General features: G+C 35.2%; 2 protein-coding genes across 8 annotated transcripts in view; one reads left to right on the plus strand and one right to left on the minus strand.

The window, feature by feature from the left end:
* Positions 1–26,402, plus strand: part of zswim7 (zinc finger, SWIM-type containing 7) — a 191,084-nt gene that overhangs the window by 53,103 nt on the left and 111,579 nt on the right. Inside the window, exon 7 of one of the 6 annotated variants that reach the window (XR_015489954.1) lies at positions 15,504–16,451. The exons of 4 other annotated variants lie outside the window; for them this stretch is intronic. The gene's annotated coding sequence lies outside the window, so the exon portion shown is untranslated. Of the gene's footprint in view, positions 1–15,503; positions 16,452–26,402 lie in introns of those variants that run through there. One more of the 6 variants, XR_015489951.1, reaches the window with a different exon arrangement.
* Positions 1,977–24,703, minus strand: adora2b (adenosine A2b receptor). Of its 2 annotated transcripts, XM_087252173.1 has the most exons (3): positions 24,580–24,703; positions 23,979–24,424; positions 1,977–4,599 (listed from the first exon to the last, which is right to left on the minus strand). In XM_087252173.1, exons 2-3 carry the CDS (start codon positions 24,296–24,298, stop codon positions 3,864–3,866), a joined length of 1,056 nt encoding a protein of 351 aa, XP_087108299.1. In that variant the 5' UTR covers positions 24,299–24,424; positions 24,580–24,703; the 3' UTR covers positions 1,977–3,863.

Here is a 26,402-nt window from a genome sequence, read left to right on the forward strand (position 1 = left end):
GGCTGTGACACATTAGAAAAGCAGACAGACATCAGAAACATCATTGGATGATGATATGACAAGAATTCCACACTCAAACTCTGGGAGTCAAATCTAATTTAACTTGGAAATAATCAGATAAAGCTTTTTTTTAGAAGCAAAGGAAAGACTCTGCACTGTTTCTTGGTCATTAATTAATTTAAGCTTAGTTAAATTAAATTAATAACAGTAACACTGATCAAGCGATCTCAAATTGTCTTGAATGCTGCTGTCAAAAGAGAAGCAAACCAAATACTTAAACGTGTTCATGTCAGGGTAATGGTCAAGTTGTAACAGGATTTATCTGTAGGGTTTTTAAATAAAGATGTTGTCATCAGCAGTCATAATTGCACATGAACATTTTATGCACAGCTCGCACATGTGCTTTCTTGTCTACAAGATGTCAACAATAATCCAGGCCATCGATTTACTGATAGAAACGCAAGAGAACAACAACAAACTACTGAAGAAGGCAAAGGTTTTCTTCAATCCTCTTCAGTCATTGGTGAAAAAATATGGATACAGGTGTACATGTGGTCTAGAATGCTTTGAGCTTGTTCGTTTTTTAGCTTTCCTATATAGAGCTATGGTGAGAAATGGTTTCAGAAATCAATTCTTAAATTTTCAGGATGCATTGCTATTCTCTCTTGAATAGATTTTGAGCTTTACAGCTTTACATTTTAATGCTACAATTGTTGTTTGGTTAACGGGAAATGGATGGTTAAAGGATAGTTCACCCAAAACTGACAATTGTCATTTTATTCACCCTTCACTTCTCTCAACCCTCTTTGAAGAATGTAGCCCTTGACTTCCAAAGTAGACAAAACCAATGCTGTAGAAGTCAATAGTTATGAGTTTCCAGCATTTTAAACAATGATCCAGGCTATTATTGATTTACAGACAGAAAAACAACAACAAACTCCTGAAGAAGGCTAAAGCAATAGGTCCTGTGTACTCTTTGTATTAAGTTTCCTTCAGTCCTCTTTTATCACTAGTGGACAAATATGAATGCAGGTGTGAACAGGGTCTAAAATGCTTTGAGATTTTGGTGCTGTGGTGAAAAATTGCCTGAGAAATCAATTCGTAGATTTATAAAATGCATCGTTATGCTCTCTTGAATAAATTCTGAGGTTAGATTTTAACACCAAACCAAATTTTAAAAATCGGATTATAGATTATAGAAAATATTATTCATCTGAGCATCTAAACATCAGGGGGAAACGGTTATGTGTCTTGTCTGATCACTGTTGTTTAGATTAATGGAAACACATGTTAAACAAAAAGTTCATTCAAAACTGAAATTTCAGTCATCATTTTATACACTTTTCTCCAACCTGTTTAAATAACTTTAGAAATGGTATCTATTGACTTCCAAAGTAAAAAAAATAAAATAAAAAAAATAAAAATACTATAGCAGTCAATGGTTACTTGTAGTCAATAGAATAGTGAGTAAATTTTCATTTTGGGGTGAACTATCCCTTTAAGACGAGGTGAAAAATAGATCATTGCACGTTAGTTAAAAGATATCTGAAATGGTGTAAAATGAGCTATTAAAGACATTTCATAACTTATAACATTTATACATTTCCTAGTACGCATGTGTCAAGCATCTGTGTTCATGCGCACGCATTGGAGTGTATTATAAAAAGCTTTATATTTGACCATGCATTTACACTAACGAACATGTACGAACAGTGAACTTTGGGCTTTATTTAATGTTTAATGGCTCTAAATGTTGTTGCATTAGATCAGTGTTTCCCAACCTGGTTCCTTAGGCACACCAACACGACACATTTTCAACCTCTTCCTAATCAAAGACACCTGAATCAGCTCATCAGACCATTAGAAGATACTCCAAAACCTGAAATGAATGGATCAGATAAGGAAGATCTCCAAAATATGTAGTGTTGATGTGTCTCCAGGAACATGGTTGGAAAACACTGCATTAGAAAACAAAATGCGTTGTTTCATCAGTTTATTTGTTTTTTCATTATAAAAACAGCACGATATAAAAACTGTAACAAAGCTTATGACGATGCTTTTGTTTTGATGCAATATATCTTTAAAGTATGCCTCTCCAAGTGATGCTGTTTGCATCCAGTATTGTATTGTGGTAGTTTGGGTGTCAGATTTGAAACTGTGTTAGGCCAGTACATAGTGCAACATATTCGAAAACATGCCTTTTAAAATGGCAAAACGATTAAAAACAGGGTCATTTTTTTATCTGTGTGTTCATTCTTAAATTTGTCTTTACCTCGTGTGGCTTCCTGAGCAGCTTAAACTAATCATCTCGCTCATTAAAAAAAAAAAAACATCAAAAGTTTCTAATACATTCAATCTAAAGCCGTTTCTCTGTGTGTCCTGTTCCTCAGTGTTGCATCCATCTGACTTCCTTGTGAATTCAGATTGTTCCTCTGGGATTTTCTACAAGTGATCATTAAAAATTCATCTCAAGCTGCCCGTAATTACTGTTTTATTGTTCAAGAGGATCTTCTTGTATATATGGTTCAATTCATGGTTCAACACTTCACCTGAACACTCTTAGCTTTCAGCTTTTTAAGCTTTTAGTTTGACCTAAGGTTGCTGTTTAAAGGCTCGTACACACCAGGAAGCTTTTCACCGAGGTTTAACCCCTCCTGACTAATCAAAGGGTGCCAATGTGATCCAAATAGATCAAATAGGATTCAACGATGAGTTTAATTTCATTTTTCCTTCATGACTTGCAAGTTCATTACGTTCCATTTAATATTAGGGAGGGGTTTTGGTGTGAAAAAAAAGTATCAAAACGCTGATGAAGTATCAAAACGCTGATGATTAGTGCAAGCGAAAACTGTCCCGGTGTGTACTACAAGCCTCAAGCCTGTTAGTGCTTTTAAAAGTTAATTATAAATATTTCCACAGTTTAATAGCATCTATTTTTTCACAGTTGAATCCTGACAATGTGTTCACAATGTCACATGGGATCTTTAGGATAGTGGCATATACAGTGGGGGAAGTAAATATTGAACAAGTCAAGTTTTTTTTCCTAGGAATAATATTTCTAATGAAGCTGTTGACATGGAGTTAAGCCAGATTTTGACTAAAAAACAAAACAACAATACAAGCATAAAAATAAAACCAAAAAATATTTATGTGTGATAACACTGGAATGACACAACGAAAAAAGTACTGAACTACTGAAACGTATTTCATTCTTTCTATAAAGGCTTTTTTTCTAAAAAGGCTTTTTTTTGATGGCAGCTTAAAGACTACTCTCATATGGAGAATGAAGTCACATACATTGCTCAGGTGTGAGTTTTTGTAAACATTTTGATGGTTCTGTCTGATTCTGTCAAATCTTTATTTTGTATTTTCAATTGGATTTGAGTCAGGTGATTGGCTAGCCCATTCTAAAGCGCAATTTTTCATTCTCTGAAACCAATTGAGAGATTCCTTGGCTGTGTCTTGGATCATTACCTTGCTGAAATATCCACCCTGGTTTCATAGATGTTAGACTAAAGCAGCTATTATTAATATACACTGACAAAAAGCAGAAGGTTGTTAAAAAAACGACAGCTGCTGTCTGGGCTTTCCATGCCTTTCTACACCTCCCTTTCTTCACATGTTTAATACTTTTTTCCTGTGTCATTTCATATTCTTACACATAACTTTATTAATTTTGATTTCTTTGCATATATTGATTATTTTACGAATTATTACCAACATCCGGTGTCTTCTGAGAAAAATGGTGCATGTTCAATACTTATTTCCCTTCTGTACATGAAGTCACCGTCTCAATACATGATTATGCTGTTTGCAGGTCTTTTGTTCTGTAAACATTTCTCTCGTATATCTGACACCGGCGTCTATAGCAGAGGGTCAATAGTCATTGTGATCTGGTCTCTGTTACTGCTGCTTCCATTGGAGCTGCGATACAACTCGTCCCGTTGGCAAAGAATATGCCTGTTCAGAATCTTCCTAAAAGTGACTCTGAACTCCCGAATGCGGTACGCATAGATTATGGGATTGACGGCGGAGTTGGCGTGCGACAGGATAATGGCGATGTTCATGATGAAGCTGGGCTTTTTCAGCTCACTATAAAAGAGCGTGAGGCAGTTTAAGATGTGCACGGGCAGCCAACAGAGAGCGAACAAACCCACGATGATGGACAGCGATTTGGCGGCACGGATCTCCCGCTGCAGCAGACCGTGGTGTTGATTCTCGCCATTGCTCACGCTGCACTTCAACTCGATCTGACGGAGCTGTTTGCGAGCCACTGTGAAGATCTTGGCATAGATGCCCAGCATGATGAGGAGAGGCGGCAGAACGCAACCAAAGAAGTTGAAGTAGACCATGTAACTCATGTCCACCACTTTCTCGAAGAAACACTCAAGGTAGCAGCTTTGCAAAAAGCCTGTTTTCGTCTCCGCAGCATCGTCATCGCTGCTGTTGCTAGTCTGTAGAGAGCCGCTCTTGTTTCTGGAGCAGGCCAAGTCTTTACGGTTCCAGCCCACAAAGGGAATTAGTCCAATGATGAAGGATAGAATCCATAAAATGGTGATGATCTCTCTCGCCCTTTTACCTGTGACCAGCTCCCTATACCTGTACAAGGATAGAAGTAGAGAAAAGTTCAATAAAGAGACTTTTTGGACTTTGTAATATTGTACGTTTTCAGTGTTTCAATGTATACAAAGCTGAGTTTAGTCATGTACGGAAGTCCTAAGAGGCCATGCATTCTAAAATGTTTTTTTTTTGTTTCTTTCTTGTTTTCCTTTGATCATGACTTAATTATCTTGTGATCTTGATGATCTTGACGTAACTCATTTACTTAAGATTTCAACATGACATAAAAAGTTTTCTTGTTCGCATATTGCATTATTTGCAGCTTTCACTTTTGAATGTAATTGTAATTAACTTGCGGAAAGGGCGTATAAAAGCAAAATCAGAATGAAACAAAAACATTCTTCATAATCTAATTATGCACCAACTTATTTTGCACCATCTACCTATGTTTTAAAAAATGAACAGTTGAGGGAATGTTAGTGAATATTGATATATGACCATTTACACAGGCCCGGATTGGCTAATCGGGAGGACCGGGAGAATTCCCGGTGGGCCGGTCCGTTTTTTGGCCGCGAGGGGCAGTGTCTCTAGCTCCAGAATCTGTTGCTCTCAGCAGTCACACTTTTTAAAAATAATTTATTTATTTTCTTGACCACAGCCTTCTTATTCATTATTTTACCGCAGCTCTGCTCTTTTTATCTATTTTCTCGTAGCCTCGTGAGCAGGATGCAGCCTGCAGGTTAAGGATGATATAACTAGATAAGTCACCATTCAATATACAGCTGTTGTGGTACAGTGGTTAGCACGTTAGGTTATGACGCTGCCAACCCGGCTTCGGTCCTCGTCTGAGTAACTTTTTTTTTTATTTTTTCATTTTTATTGTTAAGACATATAATACTGTAAGGGTTGTTGAACATTTGAAGTTCTAAAGCAGCTGTTTTCTCAAAAAAAGACGTGATAGTGTAATTAGAAACTGATTTAGAAATGACCTTATTTCAATATAGTCAGTGGTGAACTGAGGTGGGCCGGTTTAAGGCTTGAAACTCCAGTGCTGAAAAAGAGTCCCACTCCGGCCCTGCATATACATGAATATAATCATGAATGAACATTGATCATAAACGTGATTAGGTGTTCTGAAGGTGTTCTTAATGTGTGTCTGCGACTCTCTTGGGTCGCAGCGCAAGTGCAGGCTCAAATGCTGCTCGAGTTTCCCCTTCGTCATACACAATCATTAAGTTACATGTGGAAGATTCTGTTTTAAAGGCCATCTGAGAATTTTCAGTGGCTCAGCCATTCGTTGGGCAGGTAAACACTTACCTGCCACTTTATTAGGTACAACTGCACATTAATTCAAATTTCTAATCAGCCAATCACATTGCAGCAACTCAGTGCATTTAGGCATGTAGACGTGGTCAAGACGATCTACTGCAGTTCAAACTGAGCATCAGGATGGAGAAAAAAGGTGATTTAAGTGACTTTACTGAACTACTCTGTTCCAATTACTATGACCATTTATGTGAAGCTGCTTTGACACAATCTACATTGTAAAAGCGCTATACAAATAAAGCTGAATTGAATTTAATTGAAAAGTTTGAACGTGGCATAGTTTTTGGTTCCAGACAGGCTGGTCTGGGTATTTCAGAAATAGCTGTTCTACTGGGAAACCTTAAGGCAGATGAGCTACAGCACGGAAGAACACACCTGTCTAAGAACAGGAAACTGAGGCTACAATTTGCACAGGCTCACCAGAATTGGACAATAGAAGACTGGAAAAACATTTCCTGTTCTGATGAGTCTCAATTTCTGCTACATCAATCTGATGAAAGGGTCAGGATTTGACGTCAACAACATGAAAGCATGGATCCATCCTGCCTTGTATTTCAGTCTGGTGGTGGTGGTGGTGGTGGTGGTGTAATGGTGTGGGGAAGATTTTCTTATCACACTTTGGGCTCATTAGTACCAATTGAGCATCGTGTCGACACCACAGCCTACCTGAGTATTGTTGCTGACCATGTCTATTCCTTTATGACCACAGTGTAACATTCTACTTCCAGCAGGATAACGCGCCATGTCATAAAGCGTGAATCATCTTAGTCTGGTTTCTTTATCATGACAATGAGTTCACTGTACTCAAATGACCTCCACATTCACCAGATCCTCAATCCAATAGAGCACATTTGGGATGTGGTGGAATGGGAGATTCGCATCATGGATAGACAGCCGACAAATCTGCAGCAACTGCATGATGCTATCATGCCAATATAGACCAAAATCTCTGAGGAACATTTCCAGTACCTTGTTGAATCTATGCCACAAAGTGTGAAGGCAAAAGGAGTCCAACCCAGTACTAGTGAAGTGTAGCTTATAAAGTGTACATATTAATAATTAATACATAAACAAGCACAAAAAAGTAATGATAACAAGAAATCATTTTATTGCTATGTCTAGATCACGAGAAAATCAAAGTCATGATCACCAGAAAAAATATTAGCATGCATGTCCTCCTAGGACTTCTGTAGTAATGTGCCTACCAGTGCCTGAATTTGTGTGCATGACCTACTGTTTTATTATCTAAGGAGCTGAAATGCGCTTTTTATTTTCATATTTATTTCACATTTTTGAAACTGCTCTGATGCAGATATGGTTCCATATAAAACCACAGAAACTCCAAGTAAATGTAATGACAAAATGTCACTGTCTGATTGTCAAACACTAGTAGAGATGCATCAGTCAACAAGCCATAAATCAGTTTTATTTCGGACGATCTAAGGTCTGCATTTGCACACAAATGGCATTGCAATCAATTTTTATTACAAAGACTGTAAATGGAATGTTAACAGTGATGCTGAAGACGGATGTAGCGACCAGAAGCTAAGCAAATGCCTCAGCAACTTTGGAAAAACACAAAGCATTGTTTAATAATATCACCTAATCAAACAATAACTGCAATTCTGTAAACTTTGTGATTTGGTGGATTTCACATTACTTTCCACAGGTCATAATGCCCACATTTGCTGCTTTTAAGGGTTTAGTTAGTGGGGTTTCATTGGTTCCTTTCCTAAAAACAAACCAGAAATTCTGTTGAATAAGATGTTTTATGATATTAACATTTGTTCATTTCATATTTCTGATGTTTTTATACACTATAAAAGATGCTGGGTTCAACATAATTTATTCATGTTGTCCCAACACAAATTAAGTTAACCTAATCATTTTTACACATTTAAAGGAAATAAACATAAAGATTTTTGGTGTCTCTCCCAAAAAACTGAAGAATTGTGTTGTTTAAACTTATTTTAAATAATGAATCGGAACAAGCAGCATTTTTGAGTGTATTATCATTGAGTTAAAAGACTTTATGAACAAGTTTTTTGTGCAGTTCTTCATTATAAGTCAAATGTATGTTTCTTTTTATGTGTTTTAAAATGGAAAAAAATAAAAAACACATTGTTTCACTTAAAAATCTTTATTTTATTGTTTAGCAGACAGCTAATCTTAAGTCCCTTTAAGGCAAGTCATTTCACTCAGCGGCTATCTTTAAAACACCTCTCATGCAGTATGCTCAGGCATTCTGTCTAAATTGGGAAACATTGAATTCTCCAAAACTGCTTGCCAAGCTTATCATTGAATTTCATATTAGAAATCACCAATAAAATAAACATCAACTGTGTCTTTAGATTGTTTCTAAATTTATGAAAAACACAAAATCTGCAGAAACTCACGTCTGGTCTCAGCCCCTCCCCCAGAGTATTGTCAGTCTATTGTGAGCAATGATTGGCTTCTGTACTAGAAGGCGGGCTTTATTCGCCATATAGCTATTGATGATTGGCTCCTGTACTAGTAGGCGGGCTTTTTATTCACTGTATTGGCAGTTACACTTTTCTCCATTCAAAAAGAAATGAGTTACATGTCTTGTGTATTTGTCTTAACATTGAGCTTCATTTAGTACATTTGTGCATCAGTTGATTGTATCTTATGTGTGGCGTATTTGGTTGTTTTTGAAAAATACAAAAAAATACAGCACCTATAACATGCAGAGCAGTTAATTGGTCATGATGCATGAAATAAAGGAAAAATGTTAGATTCAAATATTCCTCCAATTGGGCCACGCAGTGGCGCAGTAGGTAGTGCTGTCGCCTCACAGCAAGAAGGTCACTAGTTCGAGTCTCGGCTGGGTCAGTTGGCGTTTCTGTGTGGAGTTTGCATGTTCTCCCTGCGTTCGCGTGGGTTTCCTCCAGGTGCTCCGGTTTCCCCCACAGTCCAAAGACATGCAGTACAGGTGAATTGGGTAGGCTAAATTGTCCATAGTTTATGAGTGCGTGTGTGTGTGAATAAGTGGGTGTGGATGTTTCCCAGAGATGGGTTGCGGCTAGAAAGGCATCCGCTGCGTAAAAACGTGCTGGATAAGTCTGGATTCGGTCTGGTGGTCCTAGACTAGCACCACCAGAATAAGAATCTTTGTAATATCATTACGCCTAATGCATTCATTGTATGCAAGCAAAGTTCCTTGATTATTATGCCATTATGAGACTATAATTACAAGCCATATCAGCCTAAAAAAAGCAACTTTTCATTTTCAATTGCTTTTAGTTGATGATGTATCTACAGAAGAGTCAAGCTTTAAATAGGAAAATTATCTTTTTTAACGTTTTTTTTTAAGCTAAAAGTGCTTTTAAAAGCTAAAAGTGCTGCTGACAGACTTGAAGATTGGCTGAATAGGTTCAAAAATAGTAAAATTAAACTCCAAAGGAGTTGTAAAATGAGCTTATTTCCTAAACAAGAAAAAAAAGAGAAAGAAATCCAAAATTGGAATTTCTTGATTATAAAGCCAAAATAAGACTATAATTCTTATCAGCCTAAAAAAGCAACTTTTTCCACGGCGTCCAGTTCACGATGTAATTACAAAAAAGTCAAGCTAATGGTCTAATCTGATTTAATGATTTATGCTAAGCTATGCTAAAAGTACTCCTGCCAGACCCGAAGATTGGCTGAATAGATTCAAAAACACTATAACTACACTGTTTAACTCTAAAGGAGTTGTAAAATGAGCTTATTTCCCGAAACGTTTCTTAATGATTATGCCAGAATGAGACTAATTACGAGCCATATCAGCCTGAAAAAGCAACTATGTATTTTTATTGTTCATTGCTTTCAGTACACAATGTAACCACAAAGGAGTCAAGCTTTAAATAAGAAAATTATTGACACCATTTTTGTTTTAATTTTGGCTGATGCTAATGGTCTAATCTGATTCAATGATTTATGCTAAGCTAAAAGTGCTACTGCCAGAGACGAAGATCGACTGAATAGATTCTAAAGTACTAAACTGTTCAACTCTAGAGGAGTTGTGAAATGAGTTATTTTCCAAAAAAGAGCGGAGTTTTTCTTTTATTATTATGCCAGAATGAGATTATTTTCTAGCCATATCAGCTGAAGAATTTCCAATTTCTCTTAGATAGCAAACAATGTAACTACAGTGGAATCAAGTTTTTATTTTTAGTTATTTATTTATATTTTTTTTAACATTTTGAGTGAGATGCTAATGGCCAAATCTAATTCAATGATTTATGCTAAGCTAAGCTAAAACTACTCCTGCCAGACCTGAGGATCGGCTCAATAGGTTCAAAAATTGTCATGCTAAACTGTTTAACTCTAGAAGAGTAGTAAAATGAGCTTATTTCCACCAAACGAGTGGAATTTCTTAATTTCTATTTCAGGCCATACTTTCTAACCATATCAGCCTAAAAAGCTATTTTTTTCAATTTCTCTTAGCTAGTACACGATGTAACTACAGAAGCTTTAAGTATGAAAATTACTGGAACACTTTTAGATGCTAATGATGCAAGATGCTAATGACCTAATAAGATTCAATAATTTATGCTAAGCTAAGCTAAAGGTGCTCCTGCCTGACTTAGAGATCGACTGAATCGACTCAAGAATTGTAAAACTACACTGTTTAACTCTAAAATGAGCCTATAATCAACAAAATCCACTAGAAAACAAAAAAAGACTCATTGCAAAAGTTTCCAAAAGGGAAGTTACTTCTGACAAAAGCTTGTTTATCATTAGTTTGCATCTCTATATTTTGTTTACAATATCATGACCATCATGAATGTTGAGGTCACCTATATTTGTATGTATTGTATAGTAATTCAGAGAGCTCGCATAAACACTTGCGTGACTGATGACTTGGGATTTCACTTGGAGACTTTTCATCAGACTTCGTTCGACAGCTTCTGCTGATGGAGCGAAGTGAGTAATACATGAGGAGGTGCATTATTCATCACCCCCACCTCAACCTGAGCTGCTCCACTGATAGATAGCACATGAGAGATAACTGCTCGTTTGTCTGCCAAAACTACATTACCTTGCACTCATAATGCATTTGTAGATGAGTAACAGTTGCGATTGCAGCTCCATACACTTATGGTGGTGTTGTAAACCACAAACACTGAAATATTCAGGGCGCTTTCACAGAGAAAACATGGCATGGGTTGCATGACAGAGTGGTCATGTGAAAAGTGTCAGCTGTTGAAGGCGGTCTGAGTTTAGTTGCACTGAAACATTGTGTGCGTGTTTTTGAGGAAGTGAAGTAATCCTTGCCAGCATTTTAGGCAATGACGACATCATTATATTGACAAAACACATACAGCGGATGACAGTTTGGTGATTTACTTTGGATTTGAGCAAGAGCAAGCTTGTAGTCTGAGTCAGAGAGGCTAATTTAATTTACAGGTTTCGGTTTCCTGCAAGTTAAAGGGATATTTCACCCAAAAATAAAAATTCTGTCATCATTTACTCCCTTCACTTGTTTCAAATTGGTTTGAGTTTCTTTTTATGGTTGATCACAAATTTATGTATTTTGAAGAAACCTTGAATGCTGTAACCATTGACTTGCATAGTATTTGTTTTTCCTAGTATGCAATTCAATGGTTACAGGTTTTCAATTCCTTCAAAATATCTTGTTTTGTGATCAACAGAGGAAAAAAAATTAAATAGTGTGTGCATTATTATTTTTAAGGGTGAACTACCCCTTCAATAAATGCAGATACTTTAAATGTAACTGCAATACAGTGAACCAAGTATTGCACCAAATGGTTAACTGCGTACTTAAAAACAAAGAATATTAAGTGCAGTTATTTTTGTATTTTAGACAAGCGTTGAAGTATTATGAATGTTAAATGTACAGCTAAATAAATAAATTAATACATTTTAGAGAAATTCAGAAAATTATGTATCTTGTTTGAAGATAACAATTATAATGTGTTTATTTAACTGTTTCTCAAGGGCTGATTAACGGGGAGATTTGTTATTGATGGTTTAAATAATATAATAGTTTTAATTACTCATTTATTTTTGTCTTTGTCATGATGTCAGTATATTATATTTGATTAGGAATTTTGAAAGATGCTTGTATTCAAATTAAAGTGCATTTTAAAGATTTAACTTGGCTAATTTGGTTAATTAGACGAGTCATTGGACAACAGTTGTTTGTTCTGTTGTGAATAAAAAAAAAACTTTTTTAAATAAATAATAATAATAATATTTATAAATACTATTCTTATTTTTTATTTATTAATTTATTAAATACTTTATAAATAACTTATTAATATTTATAAATAATATATTTACAAATACTTATTTATTAAGTTATTAAACACTAAATACCTTATTAATATTTATAAATAATATATTTATAAATACTTGTCTTTATTTATTAAACACTATACATAACATATTAATATTTATAAATAATATATTTATAGATACTTTTCTTATTTATTAACTTACAAAAACACTTTTTAAATAACTTATTAAATTTTACATGTAATATATATTTATAATGATTATTTATTTATGTATTAATTTATTAAACATTTTCTAAATAATTTATTAATATTTATAAGTAATATATTTATAAATACTTGTCTTTATTTATTTATCAAACTCTATACATAACTTATTAATATTTATAAATGATATATTTCTAAATACTTTTCTTATTTATTAATGTATTAAAAACTTTATAAATACCTTATTAATATTTATAAATAATAATATATTTATAAACACTTTTGTTGTTGTTGTTGTTATTACTACTACTACTATAAGACTTTCTCGAGAAGAAATTAAAATAGGACATACAGTGAAAAATATCCTTTCTATGTTCAAAATCCCTTGAGAAATATTTTAAAAATGAATTTCAATTTTCCAGGTTTTAAAGCTATGCAGAAATATAAAAATACTAAACAAATGTGATTATTTAAAATAACGAATTTGACAATAAAATCCTCACAAATAACAGTAATTGAACCAAATATCTAAAGACTTGTTCACCAAGATTTATACAAACAAAGTTCCATAGTAATATATTGGTGCATAAAGTAACTCTCGCACAGAAGTCTCTTACTGTTGGTCAGTGCAGTGACGTCTTGTGACCAACTTGAACATCAGTCAAATCTGTGCGGGGAATTTTTTATTTTCACCCACACAAATTCCAGCTTGCACAGAATTCAAATGACTGATTTTCACCAACAAAATCTTGCCAGGGAGCATTGAAAGTGACTGCACATTACATCTAAATAATTATTTACACTTAGTAGCCTGTCCTCCAGCATCGGTGCTTTATAATAGCAAGTTATAATACATCAGTGCTCAAAAAATGCAGCTTAGCTATCTGACTATCTATTTGTTTTGCTTGGGAGCCAAGATAAATGGAAAAACTGAGTCATCTAGAGACAAAGATAATATCATCACTGAGGTCAGGTGTTTTTACCTGGGACAATAATAAACTGTCTGATAACAGCTTAAAAAGCAACATAGCAGCAGTTCATAATCACTTCACAGGGCTCGAAATTAACTTTTTTACTTGGTAGCACCGGTGCTTCCAACTTCAAAAATTTAGGAGCACCAGAAAAAATTTAGGAGCACCAGAAAAAATGTAGGAGCACCCACCAAAAATGATTAAGCACCTCTGCAAATTGTATTTTAAGGAATTTATTGTATTTTAAAACAACATCAATTAGGACTAACAAAAACCAGAAACAACTATAACTAATGCTGTGATGACATTGATATTTGTGTGCAATAATTCCAAAATGAATGTCGAATAATTATAAAATATTAATGATGATGAAAATGACAATAATAGTAACAATGAATTACATTTCTCATCATCATGCTGCCTTGAATGTGCTTGAATACAAGTTATCTGCTATAAAAAATCTGTAACTTTATGAAAAACAAATGTATAGTTTGCATCAAACAAAAAATGAAGCATTGCAGTAAGAAATATTGATTTTGTACTGCTGTTTTATATGCATGTCAGTTTAATAAATAATAATTCTGCTACAAAACAAACAAAAAATTATAATAAATCATTCAATTCAAGGCTGAAAGCTGCAAAACAGTCATCAGTAAATAAATAAAAAATATATATATACACCTCAAGAAAGAATAGACAAAAGAAATTAAGTAAAGTCTCACTTCTATCACTCTTTAAAAGTTTTGGTTTCAGTTTGTGTCAATTTAACTGTTCAGTCTGAGATGATCTTCATTTTTCTGTGTTAGTGGAAAAGCAGGCGAGTCAGCCGACCCAATTTATAAGCAGGTTGAGCAGGATTCTTGCGGTGACCACCGGTGCAATACCGCTGTTTGTTATGAGCCGCAGTTTCACTGTAAACTTAGTAAAGGCGAGCTTCTTTGGCGATGATATGTACAGTATTAGATTTGACTTTTAGCGGACATTTGCGCTGAACACGCAGTGAACGCAACGCATCGAGATTCGAGCGCTTTCTCCGAAAAGCACGTAGTCTATTGATCTGCAGCTGGCGGATCAATATTCACTACATGTCATGATCGCTCTCATCTGCGCCTCAACTTTAGGTGGGGTTTGCAAACCTGCGTGCCTTAAGTTTTCACTCTTCAGCCGTTTGCATTTCCCGTGGTCATAAAAGCTCCTTCCCTGTCATCTGACAGCGGAATACCTTGCGTGATTGACGGCTTATATAAACCAAAATAGCGGCAGGGAAGAGCGATTCAGCACGTTTTTAGAAAAAATCAAAACAGGTCGCACTACAACCATTATCTGCAGTCGCACTAATGCTTCCATATATTATGAGGTCGCATAGATTAATTTTCGGGCGCATATGCGACCAAAAGGGTCGCAATTTCGAGCCCTACTACATAATCAACATAGCAACACTTCTAATCTTAATAAATCTTCAAAATATATTAAAGGGGATTTATTCTGCCCCTTTTTACACGATAAAACAAGTCTCATGTAGTGTGTATGTGAAGTTTCTGCTGAAAATATCCAACAAATAATGCCACTTTAAATTCAAATGAGATTGTGCTCCCAGAAAGAGGGCGGAGCTACAAATGCCTGTGCATCAGCATAGTGGCAGATTCAAAAACAAGACTAACCTCCTATGCTAATGAGGAAGAGATCATCACTAAAGGGCGGAGCTTCCCCCACTGATGACACGAACAAGTGTAGACTGTTGATCAAATTGTTTCTGCAGGCTGTTTTAATGAAATGTGATTATAAAAATTCAATCAAATACATATTTACCATTAAAAACTGGTTGCATTCACAGACTGTTGTGTTTAAAAGGGATTTCTGCATAATATGTCCTTGTTAAAAATGAGATTTTTAAAATTTGTCATGTTTTGGGTAATATCTGAACCGTAGCTCCATTTTTAGAGCATGTGTATTCACTGCAAACCATTGCTTTGACTTCTAATTGTGCGCATTATTTTATCCATCCTCATCTTCTTTGTTGTGCATCATTTCAATTCTTTGTTTTTCCAGATGCGCATTATGTCATTGCATTTAGCATTGCATTTTCCAAGAGCACAGTCTCCTTTTGTCGGACAGTTCTTTCAGTTGTAACATTTATTTCTTCCCCCCCCCCCTCTCTCTCTCTCTCTCTCTCTCTCAGCACCAGCTCTTCTCTACTCTCAGGGCACATGAATGGAGGGGAGAGTGGATTAGTTGTGGCATGACAACAACCCGCTGGCATGGCCATCTCTCCCTCGCTTCCTCTCGGTCACCCCTTCATTCTATTCTGTGCACGCTTTCGTTTTAGACCACACATCTCTGCCAACAGACTTCAGTTTATGTGAAAAGAGCCACCACAATAGCCTTAAAGAGATACCACACTCTCAACCACACATGTAAGCATGTGAAGGAAAGGCATCTCAAAACTAAAAAGATCACAGTGGCAAAAACTAAAAGATCAGCAACAATATATCAAGTTTTTCCTTTTTTAAGACAATGTTTAAGCCCAAACTAGAACTATCCATTGTTGCATACCCACACCCACCCACCCACATGTAGACCTCTCAGGAGGAATAATAATCAACTGAGAAATTTATACAGACTCTTTTAATTGTAAAAAAAAAAAAAAAACGAAACTATATATTAAAAGGCACCTATTTTACCTCTTTTCAAGATTTAGGATACTTTTTTTTGTGTCTTCAGAATGTGTCTGTAAAGTTTTAGCTCTAAACAACCATCAGATTATTTATTACACCCTTCAGAACATTGGATTTTCTGCTCTGACCACAATGTAGCTGTTTTTGTAGCCTGTGCCTTGCTAGTTCTCTCCTAGTATGCCTCAATCTTCAGCTGCATCAGATAAATAGCACAGTGACAGGCATGAAGGAAGCAGAGCTCACGTAACGTCTGTGAGAAATACTACAGTAAGAACTTTACCAATGATTATTTGATGTATTTGTTGTGGAATTAATTCAAGCTTTTCTGCAATGATGAGTCACACACAATAGCCCCTTTCACACATACAGTGTGTATGTGTGAATAGGCCCTTTTTGAAAATACCAGTAAATTCATTCTGGCTATTTTCCGGAAAAAGAAGTTGTAAGATTACCTGTAATTTGCAGGAATGCTGCATTTGCCGGAATGCTGCGCTGTGTGAATGCAGAAGGAAGATTGCCGGATAGAGCGTGCACGTCTAGAACGTGTTGATGTGAGACGCCTGCTTAAACCAATCAGAACAGTCAGAAGCATCCACATCCGCGCCGTTTATGAGAATAAAAGCCTTTGAATATTTTACCAGACATATTTAGCTGCTAGATGTTAGTCAGATAACGTTTATATGTTCATCTTAATGCCAACTGTGTAAATAATTATCGATAAGATGCTTATGATAAGCCGTTGTTTGTTGATCTTCAGGCTTTGTGTGTGCCCGTGAAACAGCCCATGAGCGCCAGCACACACATATCATGTACATCTCGACATGCAAAAGAGTTTATCTATATGTTTTCATCGAAGTTGTTCACAATACTGATCCATCCACAGAGTTTGTGATGTAGTCAAATGTTTATAAATACAAGCGTAGCCATTTAGAGCTCATTTCTGGTTAATGATGTCAGAATTTACCGGCATTTTGGAATGGATGTGTGAATGCTCTTTTCCGGAAAAATTCCGTGACGTCCTCGCCTGTGTGAATAGCGCTTTTTTGAATTTACTGGTAAAGTCGTTCCGAAAATTTACCATAAATTTACCGGTATCACTGTGTGAAAGGGGCTAATGTCATTACAAATTTCCAGCACATACACAGACGGACACACACTCACTCACACACACACTCACACACACACACACACACACACGTCCTGTCTTGTTGATATGATTATACATGTTACTATAGAGACATGTTAATATGCGGCTGTCAATAAATTCGGTGGATGGGGAAACCACACTCCTACGTCACGTTGTGGTTGGTCTGAAAATAGAAGGAATTTATATCCAATTTTAACTTCAAGAAATTTTAAAAAAGAGATTTATTATGTGTTTCTGTCACTCCAGTATGACTGTAGACACACTATACCTACACATGGTTTTGTCCAAACAGCTTCCAATAGATGATAAAAACAAAACATAAATGCAATTCAGGAAGAATACTCGCACAACCAGATGGCTTTTTACCCTTGACAATCTCAGTCAGAATCTAATCAGGTCAAAGAGTCAAAAAAGAGTTGGGATGGGGGTCCAAGTTTTTAGAATTTGTGACTTTTTCTAGAGAAGGAAATGACCAGATCTATTGAGCAGCTATTAAGAGGGGGAGGAGTTGGACACTTCCAATAAAGCAGAATGCATCTTCCTGCAACCAGTGTTCAGCTGCGTGTCTAGCTCTGCCTTTTGGTACCATTTTTTTGTGATAGGCACCCTTTGAAAAGGGTACCCAAAAAGTGGTACAGTTTGTATTTTTGTTACATTTTGACAGTGGAAATGGACATAAAAGCGTACCGTACCGAACCACTCAGTGGAAACGAGCTATTAGAGGTATTTGTGTGGATTTTATACAATATTTGAGCAGGCAAGAGAACTTTGTGCAGTTAATACCTGCAAAATGTATGCACGCATAATCTTAATGTTAGTCAGTTTAGTAGGGATGCACCTAAATAGAAATTGTTGCAGATACTGATTACTCGGACTGATATAGACATATAAAATATGTTTTCAATTGAATTTACTTCAAAACCTGATTACAGATACAAAATGCAAGCAAATATGGGACAAATGGTTGTATTTTAAAAACTTCAGTACACAACTTATACATTCTGTTTTTTTTTCCCAAAACACTTTCAACTAAGCAAAAAAACTCCCACGCTGCCAATATCTTAGCATGAATTCATCTTCTGCATGCAATGTCATATGAAAGGCACCAATCAAAGCCCTCATGACCAGCAGCCCACACGTAAAGTGGATCAGTTAGTGGAAATAATCTGGCGTTTATCAGCATTATGTATCAACACAACTTTTTAAGCGGAACACTAAAGATAACGTTAAAAATCAGTCAGCATACTGTAATAAAACATGCTCGTAAATGCACAGTTTTACACAGTCACAGTTTCTGTTGATTTGTGCTTTTATCTGTCTTCCAATAACTTTTGATGTTGAAAATTATGAAAATAAGAGTTACTTATGAACCTTTAATGGCTTAAGCTAACAATGAAGTGGTTTATTGTCTGTCCTATTGTTTTTAAATTACAATTACATACTATTAACATGGTAATAAACTTTCAGTACCTTTTGTATTATTATTATTATTTTGTTACTTATTACTGTTTACATAATATCTTTTACTTTACATTTTTTTTATTACTAAAATGTCAATAAAAGTCACTTTGTCAAACGGTGCAGTTCAATTTTCACCTACAAAAGTTGACAGAGCAGAGATAATAGTCTCATTAGGTATTTTTACAGTATATTACCAATATAACAATACAGTATATACCGATAGGTTGTCCTTCTTTTGAATTTGGAGATATGCACTCATTAGATCCTCCATTCACAAAATCAGATTATAGACCACTCATGGTCTGCCAACACGCACCAAATTAACAGTCTGCCAAGAGCCTGCGCTTGGAGGCAGGAAGCTAAGCCTCAGCGAAGACTCGTCTGTCCCTGGGACGTCACAGAAATCAGTCTCATGCTCTTCACTCATATATATATATATATATATATATATATATATATATATATATATATATATATATATGAATATAAATATATAAATACACACACACACTCATCTATCTATCTATCTATCTATCTATCTATCTATCTATCTATCTATCTATCTATCTATCTATCTATCTATCTATCTATCTATCTATATATATATATATATATATATATATATATATATATATATATATATATATATATATATAATATTCAACCTCCTTTAATATTTATTAATTTGCGTTCAACAGAAGGATCAAACTCAAACAAATTTGGAAAAAGTGGAGTGTCAACAAATGATGATCAACATCCATTCTTGGGTGAACTGTCCCTTTAATTCACAAGGTGATGGATTTTTCTTGTCTTTATTTAAAACAAAACAATCAATACTCTGACCTGTAATGCCTCACTAGTTCATCAGTCCACTTTTCTGTCACTTATTAATGACAAATCAGATTAAAAGGCATTTGTTTATGTAGAAAGAGACTGAATAGTGATTAAACTGATAATATGTAGGAACCGTCATACTTTTCTTACCTACGTTTTGTCCTAAAACTATGACTTTTCTATTTCATCTGCCGAAATAAGTACGTAGGTGACGCTTACACAGATCACATTTTCTTTTCTGTTGTATATATAGAAGAATAAAGAATAACTTTAGAGAGAACCAGAAAGACAGAAGGATCTGGCCATATTAAAAAGCCATAATGTGTGAACACATGCGCCACTAAAAGGGAAAGTCCTGCCATCAACCACCTCTCCTTATTTAACCGCACAATCAATGAGTCAGCAGAGGAAACTCTCGGCCTCTTTCGCAGAGCAGTAAAAAGATCTGATTTTAGCCCACACTTGCATTTATATAATAACAGCTTACTGTTTTAGGAAACGTGAACCCTATTTAGACCCTTCAGTCAGTGGATGTGCGGCGAATCTCTCTGAGCTTCTGTGTTTATAGAGAGGATGAGCGTGAGAGAGAGATGTGCTGAATGAAAACTGATGAGGGAATTCTGTCTGGCAGCACCGCGAGGAAACTTGGATCCATACTAACAGCAAGTCTGAGTTTCCAGTAAACGGCGCATAACTAGAAACATACGTTCAGCTTGGACATGGACCAGCGAGTGTAACATGACCACCCAGAACTGAGCGCTGCAAATCTTGAACGTTAGAATCGCCATCTGATTGTGTTTCCTTATTCCAGAACTTTCATCAAACTCTGCAAATACACAGAAACTGCATTCCTGCAGGACTTAACACACTTGTTGGCTGTGGGAATGAAACCTGAGGCCAACATGTTCAGTTTCACAGGCATGCTACGGCAAATGCGTGGCATGAAACATGGACTGAGGATGCAAGAAATTACTAGGACAAACACGCTTGCTTTCTGTACCAATCTATAGATGATTTTCAATGATTTCTAATGTAATATGACTGCAAAAGTGACACTGAGCAGCAGTGAAACAAGATGTCACTATAGAAAATAACAATCCTGTTTTACAAGGCAGTTTTCTATATTTTGTGATTCATGTTTTTTATTTTTCCCCATTTATTCATGCTTTTGAATCACATTATAAGACCTGGATCTTTCTTCTGACAACTTTTAACCTTAAAATGTTTTAAAAATAGTGACTTCTATGAACAATTTTAATAGTTTAAAGTGATTTGTCTGTGTTGGTGTTGTATATTATGTTACAAAAACCTTGTAATGGACTGCCAGTACATTTTCTCTTATTTTACAGATTTATACCTCTATATATTATTTCTTATACATTATATTATTGACTAAAATGTCAATAAAAGTCACTTGGTTGAACTGTAGAGTTTGATCATGTCACGAGTCAAGTCATGAAGACAAATCTAGTACACTGCAAGGATAAAAATAAATGTATATACATTATATAACTCCCCATGTTCTCCGTTTCTCTGAGCAAACGGTTTATTCTTAATCCTTAAGGTTTGTTGTCATTGCTCTGTCCTTCATCGTCAGGGCTTTCTTTGACAACAAACACCATTCTTTGAATCGCCCTCCTGAGCTTAACAGATTAACACCGATTAAGATAATCAGGGAGATATATACAAGTCAGGAAGCCAGGTTTAGCTTCTGTACTGTGACTGCATGTGTGTTGTCTTGAGCTATGCCGAGTATTTCAGTGTTTGTATGTGGCTATACTGTATGCATGTAAGTATGTATGTGTGTGTGTTTTATATATATATATATATATATATATATATATATATATATATATATATATATATATATATATATATATATATATATATATTATATATATTATATATATATTATACACACAGTGCTCAGCATATATAAATACACCCCTGGCAAATTAACTTTCTTTTAATTCATATTTTTAATAGGAAGCTATACAATATTATATTTGTACATATACATTAGTTAGTATTGCAGCCAAATCTGTAGGTTATCTAACAGAATAACTTACGAAAACAGTCCAAAAATTGTAGTACACCCAAATTTATGTTATAAAAAATAAACTTATTTATTATTATTATTGTTATTATTATTATTATTTTAATAAATATAACTGTTTAATAAATCTGTTTTGTTTAAATGCACCAAAATACATTGCCTATATTCACGCAGATGGATGGAAATTAAATGGATGAACATATTAATTTTTAAAATGGGGTGTACTCAATTATGCTGAGCACTGTATATTTCCATCCACTTATTTTAATGCATATAGTAAAACCTCATAAAAAAGGTGCCATAGAGTACATTCATTATGTTTAATTGTTCGCTAAATTGATATCTACATAGTAGATAGTGATTTGGGTAAGTTCAACAGTTCTCCAGCATTGATTTTCTATGCTCATTTATAAATAGAGGAACTACCGCTAGAATGAAAAGTTGGTTTTGACCATATTTAGAAGGGTCAAGAATATGAATGATGCTCCAGCACCTCGCACACACACACACACAGACAGCGGGATATACTCTGAAATACCACTATGCAAATAATCTTCATTTTCCAAAAAAAGTTTTGGACAAATTAAATAGATTCTTTAACAATCTTGTCACCTGAAGTGATTGAGTGGTTTATTTTATCTAGAAGGAGTGACTGAGATATCTTTAAGCCAGATGAGTAACCTAGTTTACACTTGAGTTGTGTTGTGGATTAAATATAGGCGAAGTTATAATTATATTAAACAAAAGGAATGCAGTTAGAGTTGAATTTTGAAGCTTTAACATATATTAAAAGCACAGGCTGGAATTAATGTCAATCTTTGCATAAACAGATGAGTTTTGAAAGTTTATTTATATATACAGTTTATGTCAGAATTATTAGCCCCCTGTTTATTTTTTCCCCAGTTTCTGTTTAACGGAGAGAAGATTTTCTTAACACATTTCTAAACATAATAGTTTTAAAAACTAATTTTTAATAACTGATTTTTTTTTTCTTTGCCATGATGACAGTACATAATATATGACTAGATAAGTTTCAAGACACTTCTATACAGCCTAAAGTGACATCTAAAGGCTTAACTAGGTTAATTAGGTAGGTTAGGGTAATTAGGCAAGCTATTGTATAATGATGGTTTGTTCTGTAGACTATCAAGAAAAAGCATAGCTTAAAGGGGCTAATAAGACTTTCTCCAAAAGAAAAAGTTTTGTCAGACATACTGTGAAAATTTCCTTGCTCTGTTAAACATTATTTGGGAAATATTTAAAAAAGAAACAATAATTCAAAGGGGGGCTAAACATTTTGACTTCAACTGTATATACATATATACAATCCCTCCTGGGATAGACTTGTGTTGATAAATCTGAACACAACTGCATACTACTAGCAACCCATTTCAGCATTTACACTTTTTATTGCGTCTGAAAGTAAATGTGTTTTCAAATCTCACATTTGAATTAATTTATTTGAGTTTTTTTCATAATAATAAGCATGTTGTTAATGAACAATACAGATTTACTGAATTGTTTGTTGAGTAAACAATTATATAAACAATTAGTTATGACAGCATATGTTTGTAGTTCATTGTAACTTGTTAATCTAAGTTAATCATGTTCTAACTTAATTTTAGGTCAGTTTAACATGATATACTCTTGATTAATTTGATAGACTCATAATTAATTTGATTCAGCTTAAAAAATTTAAGGCAACCAAGATTTTTTACAGTGCAGTAATAATCAAAGAAAGTTAACTGCACTCAAAATTAACTTCTGCTGCTTGTTTAAATTACTTAATAACACAACACAATTCTTGAGGTATTTTTAGGGGGATAACTTTAATTGTTTTGTACCACTTAAATTTGTAAAAATCGATGAAGGAACTTAATAGATTTGTGTTGGGACAACATGAAGGAATTGTGGAACCCTGCATTTTTAGTGTACTTTTCTGAATTTATCAATTAATAAAGAGGGCTAAATGGAGTAATACCATGGTATAGTCTCTCATTAATGAAAAAAACTAATATGAAATATAAATAGCATCAGTATAAAAACATTGAACGCTGACTTTTATATTTTGAACGCGTTTTGAGGATTAAACTAGATTGAACTTCGAACGAGTTGCAACAGAGAGCATCATATTGATCCCAGATTACTGCTCGATCTCAAAGAATAACAGTCTTGCAGAAAAGGTGCTAGATAAAGATTACGAGTTAACACATTAATGTAATCTTGTACTATCTGATAATTTATACAATACTGCTAAAAGACAGAAGACGTCGAAGAACAGGTTCACGGTGTCATGCGCGGAATGTCGTGCACGCGCGCGTAAATGTCAAAGCTTTTTTCAAGACAGCTGTTTGTACAGTGTGTATATATACGGCTTTTGACCACTTTGACTCTTAAATCACATATATGAATCATTGAGTGAAATACAAATTCGAAAAAACAAAACATGAAAGCCACACTAATAAAGCGAGAAAGACTCACCTCAGGGGGATTTTGACCGCCAGATATCTGTCTATGGCAACCGCTAGAAGACTAAATATTGAACTTTGAGTCAGTACCAGAACGAAACAGGCCAGGAAAAGGCATCCGTAAAAGTCTGACCACAGACCGATGCTTATAGTGATGGCAAAGGGGATGGCAAGGCAGCCGACCAGAATGTCAGCCACGGCCAGCGACACCAGAAAGTAATTGGTGGCGTTCTTGAGCGTAGAGTTGATGGCCACTGCCCAGCACACCAGCACATTACCGGCGATGGACAGCACCGCGATCACCAGCTCAATGGCGATGTAGAGCGAATCCATTACTGCTCACTTCACTTAAGATGCCATGAGTCTGTCTGTCACCCGGTGCTGCTCATCCAGTGACAAAAGAAGCGCTCCAAAATAATCCACGGCTCTCCAAAGTTTGTGGTTCGCCATCACGGCCATCTGTTGGCGCACAAAAAAACGGCGTTATTTGCATTCACTCCCCTGAGGGAATTGTTCGAGAAAGATGTCGTTTCCTTCCTGACAGGTTGATTGAAGTTCAGACTGACAAGTAGAAAGTTCTTTCTACTTTTTGTCTGGCATTTAAATGTACTTACCGTGATTTCGGAGTTGTTTTATAGTTGGGGGATGCTGTTTAGAGCGGTTTGCGCGCGTGTCTTGTGGTACATGTTGCAGGAGCAAGTGATTCTGACGCGCTGCTAGCGCAACACATGGCTATTCAAGCGGGTCGCGGAAAACAGCCAGAATAAAGCCTGTACATCACAGCCCATGGCCACGCCCAGACACACACTCACACATACAGAGAGAGAGAGCTTCAGATAAAACACTGCGCGCTGGGAAGTAAAATATAAGGCATAAATTTGGCAGTGTGCATCTTTTAAAATAAATTGACAGGCAACGAAGCAGGGCTTAAATAAAATGCTGTAAAAGTTAGCTCACTGATTCCTGAGACATAATAATAATACTAATAATTCGCTTTTCTAAAACCTGTCCATGATCCATTTTGGCTTACAAATTAAAATATTGTTAAATGTAAAACTGTAAGTTGTACAATTGTACAATGGATTAATTTTATCTATTTAACTACACTGTAAATCATAGGTCTCAGCTGGATTCCCGCAGCTCTGCACAGCTTTGCTCCAACCCTAATCAAACACAGCTGATCCAAATAATCAAGGTGGTCAAACTATGCTGCCTCCCAATTTGCATACTTATACTACGCCCTATAAGTATGTACTTTTTTGTTAAGGAAAAATAGTTGTGTAACAGAAGAGTTTGCAAGCTTTGGGACATACTAGTTCCTCGTTAACAGATCATTAGGTTGCTTAGTTATGAGCCCCATCAATCATCAACACTTTTGTCATATTTAATTTCCTACCTTATTGGAGAAGCAGCAGCAGGTTAATCTCCCATTCACGAGTCTCTCATGCAGAGAAATCTCCTCAGGTCTTTGGATAATTCTGCATTCAGACGTTAATGTCCAAACATGCCTTTATATAAGTTCAGTATTGTTGTTGCAGATGAAGAATAACACGGAAAACACAATTTTAATATTTTCCAGTGGGCTAGATATTAATTAACAGTCATTCAAACATCTTTACCTAAGCCTCTACTTGACTGTTGGTCTCCCACGTACACCATGTTTGTAGTTTATTTACACATTTGCTTGTGGTTCATATCAAATTCACATCCAATGTGCAATGTATTGTGGGCAATATCAGCGGTTCGAGTATGGTGTTCTACACTTAAATATTTAAATAGTAAAAATAAATAGTAAATCAACTGGGAACCTTTGGCATACTCTTTTCAACCTATTACAATTTGGGATATACTAATTCTATATACAAATACTATGTAGGACGGATAGTATGCGAACTGGAATGCATCACTAGAGACTATTAAGCAGATTTGAGTTGGAGCTAAACTATGCAAAGCTGCGGCCCTCCAGGATTTGAGTCTGAGACCATTGCTGTAAAAAGAATGCAGGGTTCCACACAATGTTGTCCGAACACAAATCAAGTTGAGTTAACTTAGCAAATTTTAGTGGATTTACCATAAAACAATTACATTTTCACAAAAATATCTCAAGAATTGTGTTGTTTAGGCTTATTTTAAGTAGTTCGAAAAAGCAACAAATATCTTTTAAAATGTTTAGTTTGTTTTAGTTTAGTTTAGTTTTTTTGTTTAGTTTTAGTTAATTTTGAGTTTATCTCCACCATCTTCATCATCATCATTATTATTATTATTATTATTAATTCATTTTCTTTTCAGCTTAGTCCCTCTATTAATCTGCGGTCGCCACAGCGGAATGAACCGCCAACTTATCCAGCATATGTTTTATGCAGCGGATGCCCTTCCAGCTGCATCCCATGACTGGAAATTCCCATACACTCTCATTCACACACATACACTACGAACA

Source organism: Danio rerio, chromosome 5 (assembly GCF_052040795.2).
Source record: "Danio rerio strain M-AB ecotype USA chromosome 5, GRCz13ab, whole genome shotgun sequence".
Lineage (NCBI taxonomy): Eukaryota > Metazoa > Chordata > Actinopteri > Cypriniformes > Danionidae > Danio > Danio rerio.

Excerpts from the sequence above, each read along its gene's own strand:
- adora2b (XM_087252173.1), bottom strand. The coding sequence starts at position 24,298 with ATGGATTCGCTCTACATCGCCATTGAGCTGGTGATCGCGGTGCTGTCC. Across the intron at positions 4,600-23,978 it reads GCGGTCAAAATCCCCCTGAG|GTATAGGGAGCTGGTCACAG; the intron begins GTGAGTCTTTCT and ends ATCCTTGTACAG.